At 53.7% G+C, this 25,901-nt stretch overlaps 1 protein-coding gene across 2 annotated transcripts; it reads left to right on the forward strand.

The window, feature by feature from the left end:
* Nucleotides 1–146: 146 nt before the first annotated feature.
* LOC116739922 (transmembrane protein 189) lies at nt 147–24,405 on the forward strand. Of its 2 annotated transcripts, XM_032604826.1 has the most exons (6): nt 147–383; nt 8,165–8,284; nt 17,637–17,728; nt 18,952–19,096; nt 20,651–20,863; nt 23,326–24,400. In XM_032604826.1, the coding sequence occupies exons 1-6, from the start codon at nt 260–262 to the stop codon at nt 23,445–23,447; spliced, it is 816 nt and encodes a 271-aa protein (XP_032460717.1). In that variant the 5' UTR covers nt 147–259; the 3' UTR covers nt 23,448–24,400. The 2 variants fall into 2 exon arrangements, with proteins under 2 accessions (XP_032460717.1, XP_032460718.1); XM_032604827.1 differs by lacking the exon at nt 8,165–8,284 and having other exon boundaries at nt 150–383; nt 23,326–24,405.
* The last annotated feature ends 1,496 nt before the right edge of the window (nt 24,406–25,901 follow it).

The raw sequence follows: 25,901 nt of genomic DNA on the forward strand, positions 1-25,901 counted from the left end.
AGCTGCGCCAGCTGCGGACCTGACCCCCGCGCGCCGCGGTTGGTTGCGGCTCGGAGGTCGCTGATTGGCTGACGTGGCCCCGGCGCGGGCCCCGATTGGCTGTGACGCGCGGCCGGGCGAGGCCCCCGCCGCCGCCGCAGCCGCGCCTGGACTGGGCGGTCATTGGGCGGCGTGATAACGCCGCGGTTCCGCGGACCCACAGCTGCTGCCGCCGCCGCTGCCGCCAGCAGAGCGCACCGGGCTGGCCGGGCGAGTGGCTATGGCGGGCGCCGAAGACGGGCCGGGCCAGCAGCCGGAGGTCGACGAGGACGAGGCGGCGTATAGCCGGCGCTGGGGCGCGCAGCATGCCGGGGCCCGCGAGCTGGCCGCGCTCTACTCACCAGGTAGGACCTCCGGGCTCCCCTCCGGGCCTGCAGTCATCAGCCTGGGCCGCGGACAGTAACCCCGGGTCCCCAATATCGGAGCCCCAGCCTCCGGCCCCGATGCAGAACTCCATCTGCGGCTTCTAACTTGCAAATAGCTCCCCTAAGTCCGGGGACCCCACCCCAGCGCCCCTTCCAAGCCCAAGGCAGAATCCCAGCCCCGGGGCTTTCTAGACAGCTCACATCACACAGCCAGGTCCGGATCCTAGCTCGGGGTACCTGCGGCTGCAAAGAGCATCCCTAGCCTTAGGGACCCCCCACCCCAGGACCCTGTCCAAGCCGAAGGCAGCCCCTCAGCCACATGCACTGACCCCTAAAAGTCACACCCTATCCCGGGTTCCCCAGATCCAAAATTCGCACTCTAGGGCCCCATCTGCACCCCAGCCAGAACCCAGAGGTAGTGACCTCAGATCTGGGCATGTCAGGCCCCCTGCTCTGGGAACCCCAACTCAGGGGCCCCCAGCTAGAGTGCCCCAGAGGCACTTCCTCCAAAGCCCCATCTTAGATTTATAGTTTCAGTCTACAGACCACCATTCCCCCACTGCATTAACTCTCATCCTATATTTTGGAATCCCCGGTGGTGAGGGCACTGCAAATCTTCCAGTTTAAGCTCCTCTCATATACAAGCCCCAATTCCAGCCATTTCCTTCCCCCATGTAGATATATTAGCCCCCTCCATTGGGACTTGGGGGTCCCCAGACTGGACCACAACTCAGAGACCCTTGCTCTGGTTCTGCCCCAGGACAAGGTCTCTGGTTTCTTCCTGCTGGGCCTACCATTTCTTTTCCAGCAAGCACCAGCCTCCACCCCCTTCTCTGACTTCCACTTGAGCCTCAAGAATCTCATTGCCAGACCCCAGCAGGGCAAAGTGTCCCCAGGGGTTAAAGGAAGTGCCTTTGAGAACTCCAGAGTCAAGTGACTGGGAGGCCCCTCTGCCTGGGTGTTGCCATCACATCAAGCTTTGTTTGTCAAACATTCTGACATCTTTCCTTTTGCTAGAGGGCAACCACCATGCACAGCCTTTGCCTGGGGTGGGCATGGGTCCACTACCACCTTTGGCTTTTTTCCCTAACTGGCCTGGGTTTGCATACCATCTCTGCCATAACTATCTGTGTGACCTTGGGCCATTTGCTTTCTTGTTGAGTCCTAGATCACCAGAGGCCTTTCTGGACTTGCAATTCCATGTTCTGGGTGTGACTTTTTTCATACCTGACTTGGGCACCTGGCCCAGGATACCATGGTTTCTTCAGCCTGTTCCCCCAACACCCAGCTTGTGGACTTAAAACCTCCTGTGCTCCCTGGGGCAGGCTGGACTTGGCATCCTGACTATTCTTCTTAGCTGTGTAACCTGGGCCAAGGCACTTTCCCTTTCTGAGCCTCAGTTTCCTCACCTCTAAATTGGGTACAAGATAAAGTTTATCAGTTCCTTAGTGTCGCTGGGAGGAGGAAATGAGATCGTCTACCTTGGTGCAGTGCCTGTGATACAGTAGGCAATCCCTATTATTAATCCAATAGTCTGACCCTCCCTGTGAGTCTTGGGGTAAGCTCTCTCACCTCTCTGCTTCTCAGACTTACCACCTGGGAATCAAGGGTAAGGATTCAAAGCCTGCCTCCTTTGGTGTCCAGCTATGCCCACTCAAGTGAACCCTGCCCACCTTCAACCAAATCATAACCTGGGCATTCTGAGCTTCCTCAATGGACTGCCATCTTCTCATTCCACCATGATTGCATCTTTGCCCAATTCTGGTATCCCCAAGTGCCCCTCACTCTCTGAAGAGCAGCCACTGCAGGGATTTAAGGCTGCAGACAGTCTCCTGGTGCCCCAAGCCTGCAATCAGAGGCCTTATCTCCTCTTACCCTAGAGTTGGGGCAGGGCAGGGGGAGTGCCTGGAGAGGGGGAGTGAAGGAGGAAGAGACTAGTTTCTCCAAATTCCATAGACCTCCCTCTGCCCGTCTGTGTCCCTTGGCCTTGAGGAAGAACCTCAGTCTCTGGGCCTGACCTATAAAATAAGGGGCCAGGCTGAATACATATTGAACACCCTCATCCCATGCCCTGTTCTAGGATTTGGGGGCAAAGCGATGAATGAAACAGGAAAAATGGAGCTGGCCTTTTTAGTAAACCCAGTAAATACGGGAAATATCTTACTTGCCCAGTGGTGGCAAGTGCTGTGGAACAGACATACAGCAGAAAAGGGAAAAGTGAAATGTTGGGGACACATTTTAGAGAGGGGGCAGTTAAGGCCTCACTGAGCAGGTGACAATTGAACAGCGACCAGAAGGGAGGGACTCCTGAAGATATTTGAGGAAGGATTGGTCCAGACCAGGGACACAGCAAGTGCAAAGGCCCTACGGTGGGAGCAAGCCTGAAGTATTTGCAGGACACCAAAGAGGCCTGTGGGCTGGAACAGAGTGAGCTGGGGGAGAGTAGGGAATGTTTCTGGGTTCCAGGACTGAATTCTTGAGATTCCTGGGGCCAGTGATGGGTTGGCACCATGACAACTGGCAGCAATAATACGGCAGTTAACAGAGTTGACATTTATTGAGCACTGACTATGTGCTGGGCACTTCCCTTATGTGCTCTCATTTCATCCTCACTACAGTTGTCTCAGGGGCATCCTGGTATTAACTCCATTTTACAGGGGAGGAAACCGAGACCCCTATAGCCTCCTCGTAGCCCACCCCCGACATGTGTTCTTCCTAACGTTTGTCATGCCTGGGATTAGGCTTGTGTCTGCCCCCACCAGAGGGGAAGGTCAGCAAGGCCAGGGGCGGCATCTGTTTGGCTTGCCTGAAGTGCCTGCACCCTGTCCACCTTTAAGACTTTCCCTGGGGCTTAGCAAAGAGTGGTGACCTGCCCACAGTCACACAGACAGTTAGCAGGACCAGAATGAGAACACTGGTCGGGGCGTTCTAGGTTCTGTGTTCCGAATCTTTGCTGTGGAAGTGAGCCAGCCCAAGTGCGTGTGCAGCAGGGGCACCAGTGTTCCAGGTCAGCAGAGCAGCACGTGTGCAGGGCTAGCGGCAGAGACAGTGGACCTAGCGTCGGCCGAGAGCTGTGAGTTGTCTGATCAGGGCAGCCTCAGCCTGATCCCATGGACCCTGAGTGTCTGGCCAAGGAGTGTCTGACCCAAGCACTCCCCCAGGTCCAGGGAGCCACAGAGGGTCCAGGTTAGGGGTTTGCAGCACCACCCCACCCTCTGCCAGGTGCCGATGTTTGTGAAGGGTGGGTGGACTTGGCAGGTCTACTCCAGTCTCACGGGCAAGCCTGGAGGCAAGGCAGGTGTCCAGCTTCCCGGCAGGTGCCAACTGACCTCTGGCTATGTGGGTCCCACTTCTCAGGTACCTAGACTCCAGGGGTGGATCTTGGGGGGTCACCAGAGCCCCTGTTCACCCACCCTGGCTAACTATGGATGCCCCTGCCCTGTGGGACACAGGGACTCTTAGCGTGTGGTGGGGGGAAGGTGGAGGGTGTCAGGAGTGCTGGGTGGGGGTCCTGGCCTATAGTCCCAGAGCTGAGCCTGGATTCTGTCCCCCAAGACAGGCCTCCCTGAGGCCCCTTCCCTGGCCGGGCCTGGTCCCTGTCATGCTCCTGGCCCAGCTTTCCCTCTGTCTCCTTCAGTCAGTCTTGTTCATTTTCCATTTCTTTGTCTCTCCTTCTCTCTGGCCATACTCATGTTCTCTTTGTTACCTTATAATCACTCCCTGTCTCTGTCTTCCTCTTCTCTCTGTTTCTCATCGATTTTTTTTTAATTTTTATTTTCTTTATTTATTTTTTATACAACAGGTTCTTTTTAATGATCTATTTTATACATATTAGTGTATGTATGTCAATCCCAATCTCCCAATTCCTCCCACCACTACCACCCCGCTGTTTCTCATCTTTCTGTGTCTCTGATTCCTGTTCTCTCCCATCTCTCTCTCTCTCTTCCTCTGTGTCTCTCTGGTCTCTCTACCTCCTGTCCCCCCACCTCCCTGAAGCCGAGTGTCTCCTAGTGGTGGCCAAGGACCATCAGAAGTGCAGGTTCCAGGGCTTGTCTGACTGAAACCAGAAGAGTCGGGCCTGATACCAAGCCTTTGGCTGTGGCCTGTCCCCAGGCAAGCAGAGATGGCCTGCCCTGCACCTCCCAGCCCTCCCAGCCCTCCACACACAAGCCTGGCCCGCTCCCCAGGCCAACAGGCAGTCACTACTGTCACTCAGCCCAGATCATGGACCCTGGCCAGGCCAGGGGCTGGCTCAGGGAAACAAGGCTCAGCACTCTGCCAGAGGTGGCCTGAGCCCTTCTGTCCTGAGGAAAGTCCTTCCCCTCCCTGGGCCTCAGTCTGCACATCTGTGAAGCGACACCATTTAGACCACCTGACCACGCAGTCCCTGCCAAGCAGACTGTCCATGCTGTGACTCTGGTGATTCTCGAGGGACTTTGGACAACACACTTCATCTCTCCAGGCCTACTTTCTCCTTCTGAAAGATGGGGCAAATAGCCCCCAGCCCATGGCGTACGGCAGGCAAGGGCTTGTTGGGATCGTCCCTGACACTGTCCCTGGTATGTAGTAGGTGCTCCATGAAGGCCGCTTATTATAATAGATGTAGTTTTTATGGGTCATAGTTGAGGCACTTGTTCTGCAGAAGGATACCGAGGCCAGAGAGAGAGTTTAGATGGGAAAATATTCAGATTTTGGGACATTCTTTGTGGCAAGGGGAGAGAGCTGGGCTATCTTTGGAATCAGGACAGCCCCAAACATCCAGGCTAACGAGCTCAGGATCCAAACCCAGTTTTCATTTTTACCCGCAGAGCCTCAGTTTCCTCATCTAGGAAATTGGGATCACACAGTAGCTCCCTGGAGGGACTGAGACTTGAATGAGAGACTGAGAGACTATGCCTTGGGCTTGAAACCTCAGGTGACTGCAGGGACTTGGCCAGGACTGCCACCAAGGGAAGCCACCCAGTATGAGGCTGCAGGGAGGGGAGAGGACTGGGGTCAACAAGGAGCTCTTGCTCCGTCTGATGGAGGCAGGCTTGGGCTGGCCAGAGCCCTATGTTCTCAAAGGAGGTAGTTTCGTGTGATTTATTTTTTTTTTTTAAGTGTAGCTGATTTTTTCAAAACTAAGAGCAAAATATGACAGAGGGAGTGGGTCTGCAGCATCTCTGATGCGGGCTGCACCCTGTACCCCAGCCCATAATAGGCCTCAGTGGGTGTTAGCCATTGTTGTTGTTGCTGTCCCTACAGGCTGGGTGGCAGCAGATCAGTACTGAAGAATCACCTGTCCCTTACCACCACCCCTCCTGGCTTCCTGCTTCTGAGCCCCAGGTCCTGGCCACACACAGGAGCTGCAAAAGGGAAGGCCCTTCTGGGCCTGGTCATGGTGACCCCAGGTGGGGGCCCCTGGGGTAGCATAGCCCCGTGGCCCAAGGGAAACAGCCCCTGACTGCGAAGTAAGCAGCAAGGGGCTTCTGCATCTGCGGCTGTGTGATGCTGTTGGGATCCTGGCCCTTTCTGGGCCTCGGGGTCCTCATCTGTATGGGAGGGGCTGAGGGATGTGACCCTGGGCATGTCCTTTCCCTCTCTGAGCCTTGGTCTTTTCACAGGGCAGCTGTCCGGATTCTGGCTCAGGGCGCAGTCTGCTGCTCTACAGCCCAGACAAGGCCCTTTCCCTCTGAGCCTGTTTCCTGTCAGGAACAGTGGGACGCCTCATACTTCCTTCTCACAGTGCTTCAGTGAGGGGTGCCCAGAGACAAAGCCTGGCAGTCTTTCTCTAGGGTCGTGGTTGGGAATTTGTTCATTCCACAAGCATTTATTAAGCAACAACTGTGTGCCAGGACCCTGGTGAGCAGGCCAGGCGTGGCCCTAGGCCTCCTGAGCTCACATGTAGGGAGGGGAAGACAGATGTTAGACAGGCAGTGACAGTCCCTCATGATATGGGTCCCATGTTGGGGGAGCCTGGGGGTTAAAGGAGGCATCATGGATGGCTTCCTGGAGGTGGAGGTTACAGGTAGAGATATGTAAGAGCAGATTTGTCCTTGGGACCAGCTGCCTGAGAAAACAGTATTCCCAGGGGCCCTGTCACACGTTATATCACCCACGTGGTCTTTTTATTTCCTTTTGCTTTAATAGTCTTTTATTTACTTATTTATTTATTTATTTTTGGCTATGTTGAGTCTTCGTTGCTGCACGCGGGCTTTCTCTAGTTGCGGCAAGCGGGGGCTACTCTTCATTGGGGTTCGCGGGCTACTCATTGCTGTGGCTTCTCTTTTTTGTTTTTATTAGTGTATTTGTTTTATTTATTTATTTTTGGCTGCGTTGGGTCTTCGTTGCTGCACGCGGGCTTTCTCTAGTTGCGGCGAGCGAGGGCTAGTCTTCATTGCGGTGCGTGGGCTTTTCATTGCGGTGGATTCTCTTGCTGCAGAGCACGGGCTCTAGGCACGCAGGCTTTAGTAGTCGTGGCACACGGGCTCAGCAGTTATGGCTCACGGGCTTAGTTGCTCCGTGGCATGTGGGATCTTCCTGGACCAGGGATCGAACCTGTGTCCCCTGCATGCAGGCAGGCGGATTCTTAACCACCGCGCCACCAGGGAAGTCCTGCATTCACAAATTTTAAGTTCAAAAGGGAGTACGTGAAAAAGTCTCGACCGTATAGGTTTTTTTCCCTTTTTTCACATAAATGGCTGTTTAGCACTTTGCTGTTTGCACTTACCAGTTTGTCCTGGATGTCCCTCCATAGCCACACATTAACAGTCACCCAGGCTTTTTTCCTAGCTACAGAGATGCCATAAACCAAATTAATTTGTCTGAGTCCCCCGGCAATGGACACAAAGGTTATTTTCAAAATTTCTATACCTGCAACAAAGCTGCAGTGAGTGGATCAGCTCGTCTGAGCTCACGTGCTATTAAAACAGGGGCCAAGATTTAAAGAGACGATCTCACACCCACATCCTGATTGCTGGCTTCTCTTGAGAATTAGAAGGTCTGGCCTCCCTGGGCCCACACTCCCCCTTGGCAATAGTCAGCCAGTTAGTGGCTACTGCTTTAGAAAGGGCACATGTGCTGTGGTGTTCCACTGTCCCCACCCAGCCCACCTCACTCCTTCAAATCACCTGCCTGGCCCCTGGAGTTTGAGACCCTTCATCGGCACTGCCTCTTCTCCCTGTGGCTGGAGCCCTAGAGGGGATAACCAAGGCCTTATTTCTCCTGAATTCCTGACTCATTGCCTGGAGCCCTGCTTGATGGAGGTTGGGCGGGGTCTGAACCTCCATGATTAAAAGCTGTCTGTAGCCTCTGCCTCCAAATAATTACCTACAAAAGGGGACAGGTGATGGGATGATGACAGTTAAAAAAAGAAGCTCATTAAAATTCCTTCACATGTCTCCAGAGAGAGCCCAAAGGGGCCCAAGAGACCAGTAGTCTGGTCCTGTCTGCCAAAGAATCAGCATGTGCAAGGCCAGCTTCATGGGCATCAGACCTGTGCACAGGCGGCCTGCGCTCAGAAGGGCCCCACCAGAAGCGCTTGGTTTAACACACCCGGCCCTGAGTGTCTGACCTTCAGCAGGCCCCTCCCCTTCTCCAGGCCTCGGTGACATCATCTGTGAAATGGGCAGGCAATCCCTGCGTTCAGCCTGTAGTCAGCACTGCAGACTCAGAAGACAGTCGAAGAGCCCCCATGGGCCCAGCTCTGCCTGGCTTTGATCCTTGATCCCTCAGCCTTTGCCACCCGCCCTGCACTCACCTCTCGCCTCCTCTCCCTGCAGGCAAGCGCTTCCAGGAGTGGTGCTGTGTGGTGCTGTGCTTCAGCCTCATCGCCCACAACACGGTCCACCTCCTGCTGCTGGCTCACTGGGAGCACACACCTCTCGTAATGCTGGGAGTCGGTGAGTGCCCGCAGCCCTGCTGCCTGCCTCGGTTTCCCCAGGGGTCAGGGACCTACCTAGTGTCTGCGCCACTCTGATGGCGACTTACACGTGTGTGTGTGTGTGTGTGTGTGTGTGTGTGCTTGTGTGCACACGAATGGGGTACAGGTTGTGGGAACCCTGGCTCCCATCTCAGTCGGTGGCACCTGTGTCCTTCCTGTCACTTCCAAAAACCTGGGTGTCATCCTCAGTTCCTTTCTCTCACATTCCACTCCAGAGCATCAGCAAATGCTCTTGGCTGTCCTTTCAAGATGCATCCAGCATCCATTACTGTCCACCTCTACATCCCCTCCCTGGTCCAGCACCACCCTCCAGCCTGGACTATGGTGGAAGCCTCCTCCCTGGTCTCCCCGCCTCCACCTCTGCCCCGCACTGTCCATTCTCCACAGGCAGCTGGGAGAATCCCATTGGATCCTCCGTGAGGTCACGCCACTGGCCTGTTGTCCCCTGTATACTTAGAATAAAACACCAACTCCTCAGCACGGCCTGACCCCAGCCCCGCCTCCCATCATTTCCTTCCTCTCCTCTGGCTCACCCTGCTGCCGCCACAGTGGCCTCTCGCTGTGCCTCCACCAGGTGCTGTCAGGCACACCGCTAGCTCAGGGCCTTTGCGCATGCTGTTCCTGTGCCTGGAACTCTCTTCCAGCAGGTACCTGCGTGGTTCCCTGCCTCGTCTAGGTCACCTCCTCGGGGAGGCTCTCCCTCAACAATAGCAGCCCTGCCATACACCATCCCTCACCCCACTCTGTTATACAGTCTGTTTCTTTGTTTGTTACCTGTCTCCCCCACTCAAATATCAGCTCCCTGAGAGTAGGGATTTTTGTCTGCTGCTGTGTCCCCAGCCCCAAGCACAAAGCCTCACACAGTAGGTGCTCGGTAAATATTTATTGAATCAGTGAATGAATGAGCTGCAGTGTATTAGTACCTGTTGAGTGTTTTCCATCGGTCAGTCCTCACCCATCCACAGACTGGGGGGGTGGAGGCCGCAGTTGCCATCATTTTCCAGACGAGGAGACCGAACCTCAGAGAAGGGACCGGCCAGAGTCACACCTCAAAACAGAGAGTACGACATAGTTCTTAATTCACTGTCTCCACTCCCAGGTCCTGGAGTGACTCAGTTCCTTCCTCTCCGCACACCGCCCCTCCCCTCTTCCCTCTAATTCAGGTGTTCATCCCTTCCCCCACCCCGGGCTCCCAGGCTGACAGGGCAGCGGCTGTGCCCTTGGTCCGCCTAGCCAGCCCCAAGTGTTCAGCTTCCACAGTCGCATTAAAAGCATTCTGGTCGCCTAAGCCAGTAGCGCTCAGGCCAGCTAATTGAGCCATCTGGGTCTGGGGTGGGGATAAGCGTGTGCTGGGGGCGGACCAGCTGAAGGGGAAGGAGGTTAAGCCATCTAGTGCCAGGGAGCCTGGGCCCCGCCCACAGGAGCCAGACATGTCCCCTCTGCCCAGGGGTGAGAAGGACCTGCACCTCCAGCCTCTCTGCCTTGGAGCAGCACATTCAAGGGCAGGGATGTAGACAGTGTGAGCCCCGACGCCCCATCTGGGGGTGGTCACAAGCAGGCCCCTACAGTCCTGGGTTCAAGTCCCAGCTCTGCCACTTCCTGGCTGTGTGGCCTTGGGCAAGTGTCAGTGCACCTCTGAGCCTTGTCTTCCACATCTGGAAAGTGAGACTGCTCACAGCCCCTGCCTCCTAGGGCCTTTGTGAGGGCAAAATGCAGGTGTGCATAACTGCTGAGAGGGCAGCAACTGAGTAGAGGTGAGGAGGGGACACCACCCAACATTCACTCCCCAGGGCTCAGACCTTCTGCCTCGACGGTCAGTTTAACAGTGGATATTTCCCAAGCCTACCGTGTGCAAGACCCACGCTGGGCTCTTTTAACTCTTGGCGGCAACTGAGTGAGGAAGGTCTGATCCCTGTGCTGTGAGAGGCCAGGTGACTTGCCCATCGACCCTAACCTGGGCAGCAGCAGAGTCTGGGATTTTATATCCAGACCTGGCCGGGGACTACGCAGCCTCCAGTTGGCACTAGGAGGAAAGGGTGTTCTAGGCAGTGGGCCCAGTCTGGGCAGAGGATCAGTAGCACCAGAGCCCCAGGTGTACGTTGTGTGAACCAGGAGGGTGGGCACCCCAGGCAGGTCGCTGCCTCCCTGGTCGGTTGGGACCAGACCCAAGAGACTTCGCTCCTGCCTGTGATAGCAGCCCTTCCACCCAGCACCTTTGCCTCTGGGCTGATAAGGGCAGACAATCCCCTGATAGTAGTGTTTGCACAGTTCCTAATGGATTTAAGTAGCTGCCCTGATTTGTGTGTTGACATGCCAGAAGTAAGGGCACCGTGCCAGCCTACACAGCCCACCTGCTGCTGTCTCCCAAGAGGTTCTGGTGCCCCTGGCAGGCCCCAGAAACCAAGGGAGCCAGAAGCCCTGAAAAGGTGCCCAGTTAATAAATACAGACAGATGATACAATCCTGGGTAGCAGAGTCAAGATAGGGGAGCTGGCGGCGAAGAGGAGAGGTAAGAGGTCAGGGAAGGCTCTCTGGAAAAGTGACATTTGCACAGAGACCTGAAGGAGGTGAGGGAGGGGAGGCAAACAGTTGTCCCTGGGGTGTCCCAGGCAGAGGGAACAGCAAGTGCTGCAAAGGCCTTGAGGCTGGGGTGAGCCCTGAGCATTTGGAGGATAGAGAGGAGGCCCGTGTGGCCTGAGAAAACTGACCAAAGGAAAAGTAGTTGGTGGCAGCTGAGGGACAGCTGGGGGCAGTGGGGGCAGGTCGTGTAGGGCCTTGAAGGCCATGGTCTGGATTGGGGGTTTTATTCTACAGGCCGTGAGAAGCCACTGGCGATTTTCCCACAGGGAGCTGACATCACCTCATGCTGCAGGGAGGACGGATGGGGGCAGGGAGGGCCAGAGAGGAGGTGAAGGTGGTGGCCCAGAACCCTGCAGGGCAGTGGAGGTGGTGAAAAGTCGTCAGATTCTGGGTGAGCTGTGAAAGATGAGCACCAGAATGTGCTGTCAGGTTGGCTGTGGAGGGGAGGGGGGAGGGGTCAGTGGCCTGAACTACGGAAGAAGGGACCGGGAGGAGGTTAGAGGACCCGCGTGAGGGCAGATGCTTGGGATGCCTGCCTGAGGGCCAAGGGAAGGTGTCGAGCAGGAAATTGGAAATCCGGAAATCTGGGTGTCCTGAGAGTAGAGATGGTGTTTGAAGCCCAGATGCTGGCAGAGGGCCCCGGGGTGGGGCGGAGGGACTGTGTGCGAGCACAGGAGAGGCCCCCCGAGGCCTCCCGTGCTTGGGACGGGGAGAGGAGGAGGAGCCAGCCAAGGGGGAGAAAGGGGAACTGGGCAGGCTTGCACAGGCCGAGAGGAGAATGTGTTTCCAGAAGACTCGGGGATCAACTGGGAGCAGCCAGCTGAGCAGAGCAGCAAGATGGGGCAGCGAGGGGACCACCGGATTTGGCCCCGTGGAGGTCATTAGTGACCTTGACAAGGACAGTGTGAATGAGTAATACATGAGTGGCCCCGGGAGCCCAGAGCTATTTGCCGCACTTGGGGAAACTGGAGGGAAAGTGTGAGGGCTCTGAGCCAGTGCCTAAAGGAGTGAGTGGGAGTTTCTGGCAGACAAATGGGTGGGTGGGGGGCAGGGGTTCCAGGCAGGGGGCACAGTGAATGCAAAGGTCAGCACTCGCAGGGCCCCAGGTCATGGCCAGCCTTGTAGGTCAGGTGCGAAGTCTCCACGGATCCGAGCTGAAAGGTGGTAAAGACAGGCTTTGGCCCCAGGACTGTAGGGACCAGCCTTCAGCAGTGTCTGCCTCTGTCTCAGCCCCTCTGCCTCCACACCAGGCCTTGAGGTGGGCAGGGCGCGAAGAAGTCCTAGCCAGGTGACCTGTGGGGAGATGGAGGCCCCAAGGGGCCCAGGGACTGTCTCAAGGTCACCTGGTGAGTCAGGGTAGCCTGGAGTGAATCATCATCTCCTATGCTGTCCCAGTGTCCTGCAGGCAGGGTGGTAACTAGGCCCAAGCTGCCCCCAGAGTGAGCCAGCCACCAGGCGCTGACACCAGCATTGGGACAAAGAAGCTTCTGTGTGCCCGCCTCCGCCACCTCTACCCCCATTAAAGAGGACTTGGGCAGCAGGCCTGAAGGCCTGGAGTTGCTCCTCTAGAAACAGCCACCGCCCATAGATCACAGAGCCATTTCCTCCCTTAGGTGGGGGGGGGGGGTGGGGGGGGTTGGGGGGGTGGGCTCTGTCCCTCCAAAAAAAATTCCTGATGTCTGCCTAAAGCCCACATCCCTCCCTGCTCAGCAGCCTGACAAGGCCAGGGGCTTGAGGCTCAGAGAGAGGAATAATATTTAACTACTAACTGTAGCTACATTCGGGGAGCACTTGCTATGTCCCAAGGATTAGCCCACTGTTATTAACTGACTGCAGTTAAGTAAGTACCATTAATGTCCCCATTTCCCAGATGTGGACGTGAAGGCTCAGCATCATCATGAATGGCCCTCGCCTTGGTCTCTGGCCACTCGCCAGCAGCCCTGACCACGCAGCCCTCACCCTTCAGGTCTCTTTTCCTCCTCTGGCACGTGGGGTGTGGTGGGGCCTATCACAATGGACGTGATGTGAGATAATACACGGTTTTTTTTGTTTGTTTGTTTGTTTTGCCACATCTAGTGGCACGCGGGATCCTAGTTCCCCGACCAGGGATCGAACACGTGCCCCCTGCAGCGGGGGCACGCAGTCCTAACCACTGGACCTCCGGGGAAGTCCCGATACACGTTTTTTTTTAATGGACTTTATTTTTTAGGACAGCTTTAGATTTATGGAAGACGAGCAGATAGTACATCGAGTTCCCATATATGCCCTGCCCCCAATTTCCCTTATTATTAACATCTTATCTTACTGTCATACGTTTGTTACAATTAATACACCAATATGGATACATTATTATGAACTAAAGTCCATAGTTTATTCAGATGTCCTTAGTTTTTAGCTAATGTGCTTTTTCTGTTCCAGGATCCCATGCAGGATTCCACATCACGTTTAGTTGTCACGTCCCTTGAGGCTCCTTAGCTGTGAGAGTTTCTCAGGTTTTCCCTGTTTTCAGTGATCTGAACAGTTTGGAGGAGTGCTCGTAGGATGCACATCTGCTGGAATTCGTCTGGTATTTTTCTTAGTGGGTTATGTGTCTTGGGGAGGAAGCGCTCAGAGGTCAAGTGCCATTTTCATCACCTCGTAGCAAGGGTATGTACCGTCAGCATGACTTATCCCCATGATGTTGACCTTGACCACCTGGCCCAAGTGGTATTTGTCAGGTTTCTCCCCCACCCCCGCCCCGCTTCTGTACTGTATTCCCCTTGGAGAGAAGTCACTGTGTACAGCCCATATTTAATCTGTGGGGAGTTATACACCTGATGATGCACTTTTTAACACCTTTGACAAAGCACCCAGCACACAGGAAGCACCCCAATGTTAACCGTGATCACAAAACGTTTTTCTAATATTGTTTTTATTATCACTGTTATCATCTGTAAGGATTAAATGCTTAGGACTGCTTAGGATTAAGGAGATAAGATGTATAACCAGCTTAGGACTGGCCTGGGTACAGTTTAGGGATTAAGGGAGATAAAACGTTTAAGGTTCTGGCACAGAGCCTGGTAACTATAAATGCTCAATAAATGTCCAGTAAAAATAAATAAATAAATGGATGGATGGATGGATAGATAGATAGCTGACATCTCTACCCTAAGAAGATGAGGGCATAGATCTTCACACAGGCTTGTGAATGCATGTTCACAGGAGCCTGAGTCATACCAGCCCCAACCTGGAAACAACCTAGTCATCCAAGAGCAAAACGGACAAATGTCCTGTGGTACATCCAGATGGTGGAATACTACTCGGCAATAAAAAGGATGAACTCCTGAGACACACAACCACATGGATGACTCTAGAAGCATTATGCCAGGGAAGGAAGCTAGACCCAAAAAAGCACATACCATGAGAATCAATTTGTATAAAGTTCTAGAATTGGCCAAACCAAAGTATAATTATGGGAAGCGGATTGGTGGTTGCATGGAACAGGGGTGGGGAGGCACTAGGGGGACTGCTGGGGGGCTGCGTTCTCCTGAAGGCAGCATTTAGGGGCAGGATTAGTCCAAGCTGTTGGGACAGGGGCTCAAGAGGCACCTTAGCTGACCCTTCGCTGTGCAAGTGAAGATGCTGAGGCCCAGAGGGGGCAAAGGGCTTGCCCAGGGTCACACAGCAATATGGTAGCAAGAGATGAGGCCCCCGACCCTTGATCTAGCTCCCCCTTAGCTCTTGGCCACAGTGCCTCTAGTCCCTCCTGGTAGACGCAAGGCAGTGTGTCCACAGCATCCTGTGTAGTTTGCAGTAGGAGCTCTATTAATGCCCCTGGACCTACTGAGGTACGGATTAAGGGCGTGAAAGCATGCTGGTTTTGGAGGCTGGTAGACTCACCTCTTCCCATCCCATGGCTGCCACTTCCAAGCCATGGGACCAGGGGTGATGCTTCAACCTCCCTGAGCCCCTTTCCTCATCAGAGAAGTGGGGAAAATAAATGAGGCTGTCACCTCAGATGGTGACAAGTGCTGTGAAAGAAGTAAAGCAGGGAGATGTGACCGAGAGCACCTGCCTGGGAGGAGGGCTTCGCCAGGGGGTTGGTGATGTTTGCTCTGAGCTAGAAGGCTGAAGCGGAGCCAGCCACTCGGGGATCTTCAGGGAGAGGGTGGGGTGCCAGGTAGAGGAACAGCAAGTGCAAACGCCCTAGGCTTCGCCAGATTCCCCAACCCCTTCCCCAGCCCAGGTCCACCCTCCCAGCACCGTCACTAAGGAGCATGACTCCCTAGCCCTGGGCGGGGCCTTGTGTGCACTGGCCTTTGAGCCCTGCCAAGCCTTCCCCTCTCCCCAGCCCAGCCACCCATGCAGTGTCACCCCCTTCCCCGCCCTGTCCTTCGGCTTCTGCATGCCAGGAGGTGCTGTATGTCTCCACGTGGCGGCCCACTTGTCACCAGGAACTTGCAATGTATGCAGCTGTATCTCCCCTGCCCCCCGCCATCCCTCCCATGTTTGGCATATGTGGGGTGGATGCTCCAGGGCCTCTGGAAAGCCTTCATTCACAGCCACCCATGACTCGGGCCCACACACCAGAGCTGCACGTCCACAGTGACCCACACACTCACTCTTGCTCCCTCGCGCATGAGTCCTGCTCTCCAGGGAGGCATCTAGGGGATTTTCTTAGCCTTCACAGTACCTCAGGGCCCTGGTCCCCCGTCACCAAGGGGCTATGGGACCTAGCAGAATTCGAATAACCTTTAAATGGCCCAGCTGGCCCTTGGACAACCAGTTCACACCGAGAAACAGTCTGGGAGGGGAGGAGGGGGGGTTGCCTGAAGTCACGTGACCCAGTGGGCTGCATTTACCAGCACTTAAAACTGCATTTGTTTTGTGTATTTGTTTACAACTTCCTCCCCCCACCCCCACCCCCATATCTCTGTCCCAACGACATGAGCTCAATGTCTGATGCACCTCTGGCTCTAGAGCTTGGCACACAGTAAGTCCTCACAGAATGTCGCTTGATTGAATGACTGAATGACAACAATAATAATATGTATTGAGGGCTCACTATGTGCCCCACACTGTACTTAATGCTTCACATTGATTCATTCAACAAATGTTTACTTACTGAACCATATTATGTGTGAGTAATTGGAATGTAGCCAATGTAAATGCAAGACTAAAATCCCTGTCTTTGTGGAGCTGATATTCTTGTAGGGGAGACAGTAAACAAACAGAAATGAAGTCCAAGGTGATAGGTGCTTGGAAAAGAAGATAGGTGCTAGGAAATGCTGGAAGATGGGAATGGTTACAATTTTAGATCAGGTGTCCCCGGAGGACCTTTGAGGCAAAGATCTGAAGGAAGTGAGGGAGTGAGCTGTGTTACCTCTTGGGAAAGAATGTTCCAGCAGAGTGAAGAGCAAATGCAGAGACCCAGAGGCATGTAGGGGTGTGTAAGGGAAGGGGAATATGCCAGTAGGGCTGAGACACAGAGGGAGGGGAGCGTGATGGGGGTGGCACTGGTGTGTTACCTTGGGCAGCTTGCTGGCCACTCCACCTCGGTTTCCGCATGTGGACAGTATCGTGGTGCATCCTTCTGTGTTACATTTGGACCCCAAAGCAGGTTAAGAGCCCAGCTCTGCCACTTGCCATCTATGCGACCTCAGTCTAGTTATTTCTGTTCTCCAAGCCTCAGTTTCCGCCCCTATAAAGTAAGAGTAAAAATGGTACCAACTTCTAACAGATTGTGAGAATTCGTTAAGATCAAGCATGTAAAGCACTTGTGTCTGGCACTGAGAAAGTGCTCGATAAATGGTAGCTGCTGTGGTTTTTTTTTTTTTTTTTTTTTGCGGTACGCGGGCCTCTCACTGTTGTGGCCTCTCCCGTTGCGGAGCACAGGCTCCGGACGCGCAGGCTCAGCGGCCATGGCTCACGGGCCCAGCCGCTCCGCAGCACGTGGGATCTTCCCAGGCCGGGGCACGAACCCGTGTCCCCTGCATCGGCAAGCGGACTCTCAACCACTGCGCCACCAGGGAAGCCCTGCTGTGGTTTTTTTAATCATCATCATTCGTATCCATCTAGAGGAAACTGGGGCACAGAGAGGTTGAGTAACATGCCCAGTGTCACACAGCTAGTGAGTGACAGCTTGAATGTGAGTCCAGATGTAACAGCACGTAACCTCTGTATTATACTGAACCCTCAAGTGAGCGAATGGTTTGGGGGTCTCTGAGGGGACTCCACTCCAGTTCTGAACAAATTCAGAACGAAGACAAGGAAAAGGCTGCTGGAGGGCAAATTATCACACTTACTGTTGATAAAAGTTAGGTTGCGGGGAACGTGGCTTCCATGTGGACCTAAGGTACTTCCCGACACCAAACCCCAGAAGGACATTTTCATCTGGTTACCAGCAGCACTGGGGCAGAGTGGGCTTCCCTACATGGGGCGATTGGGGGTCAGAGAGAAAGGGACAGTTGGCTCTTAATAGGGAAAGGTTGGGCTGATCTGAGCATGCCCGGTTTACTCTCTCCAGACTCACCGAGCAAATGAGGCCCCACATCTCCCTGGGGAAGAGCAAGTAAAGGGACAGATTGAGGCCAGGAATGTTATTCCTGAGACTCCATTCACAGGGAACAAAGTGTCCCAAGTAGAGAAGGGACACCTTCTGCCCCAATAAATGAGTGAGCGAGCAAGTGAGTGACTTCCTGATTTGGGGTGGGGAGTGGGCACCCCCCCAGCTCATGCTCTTCTTGTCCACAGTTGCAGGGGCTCTCATTGCTGACTTCTTGTCTGGCCTGGTGCACTGGGGAGCCGACACCTGGGGCTCCGTGGAGCTGCCCATCGTGGGGAAGGTGCGTATGTTGACCCAGTCCCGAAGCCCAGCCCATGTCCTCCAGGAGGAGGTCGGGCTGTCTGACCTTGGGTGAGTCCCCTTTCCTCTCCGAGCCTGTTTCCCTATCTGAAAGATGGCAACTGTGGTTCCAGCCTGACCCCCATGCCCCTCCTCCAAGACTAGAACAAGAATCCCCTGGGGTTTTCTGGAAGCATCAGGCGTGGGACAGAGAGCTTTGATACATGTCCACCTCACCGGAACCCCTTGAGTTTGGGGACCACGCCACATTTTATTCTCCTTTGCCTTCCCTGCCACACCTCACTGTTTCCATTGAACTTTATCTTGAGTCAGTCTGACTTTTTTGATTGTGGTAGAAAATCTGGTACAGACTTAACCAAAGGAAGGTACTGACTCATGTAATGAAAATTTTAGGAGTAGAGCCAAATTAGGGCATGGCTGGGTCCAGTGAGACGGACAGACCATATTCTTTGGACTCAGTCCCTCTCCATGTCTGTCTCCACTGGCTCCACTCTCGTGTAGGCTTTCCCCTACAGTTCATACAGTTAAGGTGGGGAAAGGTGGCCAGGATGGCTCACAGCTGCCTAGACTTCCATCCTCCCAGCTCAGTGCCCCCAGTAGAAGAACTCCCCTTTCCCATAGTTTCGGCCAGAGTACCATGGCTCATTCCCATTGGCCCAGCTTGGATCACACACCCATCCTTCATCCAGTCACGGTGGCCAGAGGGATGGGGTGCTCTGATTGGCCAGGCCAGGGTCCCCGTGCTTACTCTTAACTAGGGGGCGGAGGAGTCAGCCCATTGGAACAACTGGTACTAAAAGAAGGGGAGGCTGTTACCAGAAGGAGGGGCCTGGACGTTGGAAAGAAAGAAAGGGTCCTGCCTGTCACTGGGAGGAGCCTCCTCAATTGTCTTAGGGTAGGAAAGGAGGGTGGAGATTGTCTCCAAACACCCCCATAGCCCAGGTCAGGAGACTGAGGCCCACAGGGGGGCAGTACCAGCCCAAGGTCCCCACCAGGTCATTTCGACCCATCTTGCACTAAAGCTGTTAGACCCAGACCCTGAAGGCTGGGTGGGATCTGCAGCAGTGACGTGGTGGGACAGCATCTCAAAGGCAAGGAGGTGAGCCCGTGCGGAGTGTGTGCAGGAAGTCAGGGAGAGTGGCTGACCACCATAGGCGGACTGGTCGGATGGATCCCCTCTCCCGCCCCCCCTACCCCACCCAGGCTTTCATCCGGCCATTCCGGGAGCATCACATTGACCCGACAGCCATTACGCGGCACGACTTCATCGAGACCAATGGGGACAACTGCCTGGTGACGCTGCTACCACTGTTAAACATGGCCTACAAGTTCCGCACCCAGAGCCCAGGTAAGAGTGCCCCCTGGTGGGCCTTCAGGGAGCCATTGGGGACAGGCACACACGCACCCCTCCCATGAGCCTCCTGTAGCTTGTGTGTGTGTTTGCCCCTCACTGTGTTAGAAAAATTTTTAGTTAGTTTCCATCATGTAAAATTGGGATATTTGACATAAAGATCTGTGTTTCCAGCTTCTCTTGAACAATCCGATCTGGCCACCCTGGGTCTTTGTTCCCACTTGGCTGTACTGGGCCAGAGCTGAGCCGCAGGGGCACCCCCTTAGACAGAGATGCACGCTTTCTACTTTGCCACAGTCCCCACTACTCCCTGCTGTCCAATGCCTGGCCTGCCTTGCTCATTTGAATTACCTCCCTGGCCCTGAGGGCTTCTGGTTTTGCTGTCTGGGCTTAGTGGAAAGAGTATATGTAGCCTGCCAACCCAGTCCTGAGTTCAGACCTCTGCCCTGACTACTATCTGGGGGAGGAAACTTGTGCCAGAGCAAGTCACTTCACCTCTCTGAACCTCAGCGACCTCGTCTGTCAGGTGGGGGATGAGTCCTTCCCCTGTGCCAGATCCTGTTCTAACCAGTTGACACGGTGCTGATCTTTAGAGCAGCCCCGCTGCGGGGAGATGTGATGAGTGTCTGTGGTGTTGGGGGTGCTGCCCCGCCCACCTCCTCTTCCCCAGTGGGGACACCCGTCCCCCAGCTGCTGTGAGCATCCAGCTGCCCCTTCTGAGAACTGCCAGGGCAGGTCCCGCCTCTTCCCTTGGGATAAGCCTGAAGCCAGTGACAGAAAAAAAAGCCTGCGAAAGCGAGCCCCCTGGCCTCTGAGTGGGACCAACTCTATGGAGTCATTAATATTTCAGACCCCCACCCCCACCCCAGGATCAGGCTGAGACAAGACTCCCCCCACCCCATCTTTGCTTAACTCTTCCCCTGCCCTGTCCTGCTTTCCTCACTCCCTCAGATGTTTTTCCAGAAGAGAGGATTTCCCGCCCCCCCCCCACCCCCACCAGTCAGATAACTCATGTGCACATGAATCCTTGTCTCAGGCTCTGCTTCTAGGGAATCTGGACAAAGACTTACTCTCATTTCGTTGTTGAGGAGCTTGAGACTCAAAGAGGTAGAGTCGTTGACCCAAGTTCATACAGTTAAGAAATGTCAGAGCAGGGGGTAATTCCCTGGTGGTCCAGGGGTTAGGACTCCGCGCTTTCACTGCCGAGGGCCCAGGTTCAATCCCTGGTCGGGGAACTAAGATCCCACAAGCCGCGTGGCATGACCGAAAAAGAAAAAGAAATGTCAGAGTAGGGATCTGCACCCAGCTCTGCCTCATTCCAGAGCCCGCATTCTTAACTATTACCTATGCTTATTCCATTCTGCCCACTGAGCAGAAGAGGAGACTGAGGCCCAGAGGGGAGTCTGAGCTTGCCTGTGTCCACTTGGGAGGTTGGAGAGAGGCCTGGGTGCTATCCTGGGAAGGGAGCTGGGCCAGGCTGGCAGTGGGCCCCCACCCTGTGGACAGCTCTATGGGGCCTATGGTCACCACCCCCCTCTACCCATGCTGCAGAAGTCCTGGAGCAGCTGTACCCCTGGGAATGCTTCGTCTTCTGCCTGATCATCTTCGGTACCTTCACCAACCAGATCCACAAGTGGTCACACACGTACTTTGGGCTGCCGCGCTGGGTCGTCCTCCTGCAGGACTGGCATGTCATCCTGCCTCGTAAACACCATCGCATCCACCACGTCTCACCCCACGAGACCTACTTCTGCATCACCACAGGTGCGGCTATAGGGTAGCGTGGAATGGGCTGCCCCCACTCTGACTGCAGCTCCATCCTTAGGATCAAGGGGCACAGGTCACAGTGGGAGGTGGTGCAGTCCTGCAGGAACATTCTCTCAGAACACACGTTTCTTGAGCATCTACTATGTGCCAGGCACTCTTCTAGGTGCCAAGGACACAGCAGTAAACAAGACAGACACACACACACACACACATACCCCCTTCATGGAGTTGTGATTCCAACCACCCATCCATCCAGCAGATATTTATTGAGCACCTACTATGTGCCATAGCACTGAACAAAACAGGCAAAAATCCCTACCTTTATAGCATTCACATTCTAAGAGGGGACATTCCAAGCACTAAAAAACAAGTACTATATCTGATTGTCCTAACTGCTATGGAGGAAAATAATGCAGAGGGTAGGAGAGGGAAATGGGGAGCTTCACCCTTTAAATAGGGTGGTCAGGGAAGGCCTCGCTGAGAAGGTGACATTTGAACTGAGGAAGAGAGTCATGCAGATCTGGAGGAAGAGCTCTCCAGGCAGCAGGAGCAGTAGGTGAAGGGCCTTGGAGGCAGGAACCACATGCCTGGTTTGTTTGAGGAGCAGCAAGGTGGCTAGTGTGGCTTCAGTGAGAGGCGTGAGGGGTAGAAGGGTCGGAGAGATGGCAGAGTCCAGGTGTGAGAAATGCTGTGAGGGCAAACAAAGCAGGGTGAAGGGCAGAGAGTCATGGGGGAAGGGGGCATAGCTGTTGATAAAGGAGATCAGAAATCTGGAAAAAGGGGGGGTTCCCTGCAGATAAATGGGGACAGATCAGTCCAGGCAGAGGGAACAGCAAGTACACAGAGGCCCTGCGGCAGGAACAGGTGACCCAGGAGTAGTAAGGAGGCCCACATGCTGTTGGTAGTTAATGGGCCAGTGCCAAAGAGGTGAGATGAGGTGAGGCGACCAGGTTTTCCAGGGGCAGCTGGGTATCTTTTTAAGGTTAAGTATACCACACGTGCTGTTAAGTCAGACCAACTTGGGTGTAGCCTTCAGCTCCTCCATATGTGACTTGCGGAGGCTTACAAGCCTCCCTGGTTATTGTTTTTCTCATTCACAAGATGGGGCTACAGCTACCTCCTTCACATACCAGCTCCCAGGGCTGGGGTGTGAGTGGTAAGGTGGCAGATGCAAAGTGCTTGGCACATAGTAGGTACCCAGTAAGCTACAGCTACTGGTTTGGGGGCAGGGGTTGGGGTGTTTGGTTTGGTTTTGGGGGGGTTTTGTTTTGTTTTTGTTTCTTGGGGACTTTTGCCTTTCTGGAAGCAGAACTGAGAGCCACAAAAAAACATTTTTTGTACACCCTAAAGTCATGCTTTCTAGGAGCAGTTGGAGGGGTTAGAATTTAGGCTGTTGTGGAGATCATTTAACTGCTCAACCAGAACTGGGATCAGTCTTGGCTTGGCCATATACTAATTGGGAAACTCTCTTCCAAGGCTCAGTCTTCTTTTTTTTTTTTTTAATTAATTAATTAATTAATTAATTTTAATTTTGGCCGTGTTGGGTCTTCGTTGCTTCGTGTGGGCTTTCTCTAGTTGCGGGCAAGCGGGGGTTACTCTGTTGTGGTGCGCAGGCTTCTCTTGTTGCAGAGCACGGGCTGTAGGTGCGCGGGCTTCAGTAGTTGTGGCTCGTGGGCTCTAGAGTGCAGGCTCAGTAGCTGTGGCGCACGGGCTTAGTTGCTCCACGGCATGTTCATCTTCCCAGACCAGGGCTCGAACCTGTGTCCCGTGCATTGGCAGGCAGATTCCTAACCACGGCGCCACCAGGGAAGTCCCCAAGACTCAGTCTTCTCATGTGGAAAGTGGGACTAATAATAGTATGTACTTCAAGGTTCAGGTGGTAGACTGTAATACAGATTAAATAAGATTATGAGCACTGTTCATTGAGCACCTACCATATGCCAGGCATCATCCTAGGCAGTGGGATCAACAGTGAAACAACATGGGGTTCTACTGTTTGGAGCTGACATTCTAGTTGGGAGTTGGAGATAAAAACCAACACAAAACAGGGAGGCGACGAATTAATGAGATTGGTTACAGGTTATCATAAAAGCTGTAAAGAAATAAGAAAGGGTGACGTGACAGGACAGGAGCACTGCTAAGCGGTAGTCAGGGAAGGCTTCCTGGAAGAGGTAGCATTAGAGCCAAATGATAAGAAACATTGCCTCCATGCCTGGCATATAGTAAGCACTCAATAAGAAGGTGAATGAGGGGATGAAAGCATATCTGAGCAGCCTCTAAACCCATTGGTGGGAAGCCCCTGTCCCAAAATTCCTCGGTCAGTCCTTGTCCCCTGCACCCTGCAGACTTACTCTGTTCCTCCCCTGCCCGAGGCAGGGCCAGCTCTCTCTCTACGTCTTCTCACTACTGCTCTCCCATTCAACCCCTCCGCACACCCCCCTGCCCTGTTTCCACTGCAGGCTGGCTCAACTACCCTCTCGAGAAGATGGGCTTCTGGAGACGCCTAGAGGACATTATCCAGGGCCTGACAGGCGAGAAGCCTCGGGCAGACGACATGAAATGGGCACAGAAGATCAAATAACTCCTCCGGGCCACCACCTCGTTGCCAACCTTACCCAGCTCCCCCAAACCGAAGCCATCTGCCAAATTCCAGCCTCCTTGCGCTGGCCCATCCAGGTGGAGAGGACAACTCCTGGGCTGGGCCCGGGCACCCCCAGCCCACCCCTTGTGACACAGAATACTTGAGCCACTGATTTTTTTCATTTCCTTTTTTTCGTTTTCTTTCCTTGACCCCTCCCCAGCCACCTGAACTGCTCTGTCTGCCAAACCTGACTCTGCAAAAAAAAAAAGAAAAGAAAAAGAGCCCCACCCTGCCAGCCATCCCTTGGGTTGAGGAGAAGTTCACCAACTCCCCACACTCCCACCACCCCTTGCCCCACTGGGCAGCCCTTCAGTGTGGCTGGTATTGGGGCACTGAGTCGTCTGTTCCTCTTTGCCCTCAGTGGTCTAGGAGCCCCCAGGCACACCTAAATGTCCCTGGAGCATTACCCTGCCATGGACCTGCAGACTGACCCCCAAGGCCTGGGTGGATAGACAGCCCCAGTCACCACCTTCAGCCTAGCTTGTCCACCCAAGGATGGCAAAGTGCAGCAAGGGTCTGGGGGCAGCTGGCCAGACGAGGCTGGAATTTCCTGATCAAGTCTGGATCCCCCTTCTTCCCCACCCCTCCCCCATCTGCCAATGTGATTTCAGCCAGAGCTGATGTTTCTAATCAGAGGATGTCTTCGAAGGGCACAGCCCCTGCAAAGGGTCTTTGTCATTTGGAAGGGGACACAGTGTCCTCTCTGGCCGGGGGTATGTCAGAGAAGGAAGAGTGGGGCTTTTTTGTTTCGGTTATTTTTTTTTTTTAACGGTGCTTGCTTGTTTAATGTAAATAATAGAAAGCCTTAATATCTTTTCTGTAACACGGAGTAATATTTTAATGTCATGTTTTGGATGTACATAATATATTTATAACAAAGCAGCAAGAGTCTACTTAACCTCGCTGCCTCGTATTTCCTGGTTGCCTGGGGGAAGGGAAGTAAGGAGCCTGGAGGGTGAGGGCCCACCCCTACCCTATTCCCAGCTTCCCTTGCAACGCTGGGCTAAGGATGAGGTCTTTGTCATCTAAGACAGTGAATCACTGTCGACATCTGCTCCAAACACTTTTGGAAGGGACCCGTGATTTGATGAGGAATGGTCTTCATGCAGAAAATCATGGTGATAGAGTAACAAAGGCTGATCCTTACGGGTGAATTCCTTTGGCAAATGTTTATCGGCACCTAATGTGTGCCAGGCTCTGGCCTGGATACCGGGGCATGGAAGTGAACAAACAAGGATTTACCCTGATGGAGCTGACCTCCTGGGGAGAGAGACAATAAACTTAAGTAAATGCACATGGACATTCAGACAGTGATTTGTAAAGAAAATTAAACATCTTGGGATTATATCAGAAAGGCAGGGTGAGGCTGCTTTGGCAGGGTGGTCAGGGAGGGCCTCTCTGAGGAGATGACATCTGAGCTGAGACCTGGAGGAGGAGATGGAAACAAATGGGGAAAGAACTGGAGGGAAAGCCTTCCTGGCTGGACAAGTGCAAAGGCCCTGAGGCAGGAACAATCCTGGGGTTTGTAAGAGAGTGTGGCTGGATGGGAGTGAGCAAGGGGAAAGTGGAAGATGAGGTTTGAAAAATAGGAACTAGTTGTATGGACCCTCACAGACAGGCAAGTCGGGAGACTGGACATTTTAAACAAGTATCTCATTCATTCATTGAACAAATATGAGGCATTTCCTATGTGCCAGGCACTGGGATTCAGTAGTGAACACAACAGATTTACAATCAATATCTAGTCTGGGCTAGATAGTTGCTATAATAGTAACCAGGAAAAACAAAAACTTGTTGGGGACAGAGAAATGATAAAAGACTCTTTAGAGCAGTCCCAGATAAAGTTTTTTTTAATGTGACCCATAACTTCATTTTAAAGTTTGCTCGCCACTAGACTTGATTTTTAACTGTCTGAGGGGACCACAAAAGGAAGGGGTATTAGAATTCTTCAACTCTAAATGACAGAAACCATAACTTAAGCAAAAAATTAATAGCTAAAGTAATTTTATGAACTCATATAACTGAAAAGGTCAGAGGTGTTTCTGACTTAAGGTTTGGCAGGACGCAGGGGCTCACGTGACTCATCAGAACCTGGTCTCTCTGTCTAGCTCTGTTTTTCTCTGAGTTGAGACTTGACATTGGACCAGCTCAGCTCCTCAGTAGAAAAAGTCTCCCTTCCCAGCAGCTGCAGCAAAAGCCCCAGGGCAGGCTCTTATTGGCCTGGATTGGGTCATGTGCCTGTCCCTGAACCAACTCTGTGGTGGTAGTGAAGTGTTCTGATTGGCCACGGCTGAAATATCCACCTGGAGTTGCAGAAGTGGGATCAACACTTCCCAAGTCACAGGATGAGAGGAGGGAGGGATGGTTCCCAAAAGAAAAGGTGCAGTGGGTGGG

The sequence above is a fragment of the Phocoena sinus genome, chromosome 15, assembly GCF_008692025.1.
Source record: "Phocoena sinus isolate mPhoSin1 chromosome 15, mPhoSin1.pri, whole genome shotgun sequence".
NCBI classification, from domain to species: domain Eukaryota; kingdom Metazoa; phylum Chordata; class Mammalia; order Artiodactyla; family Phocoenidae; genus Phocoena; species Phocoena sinus.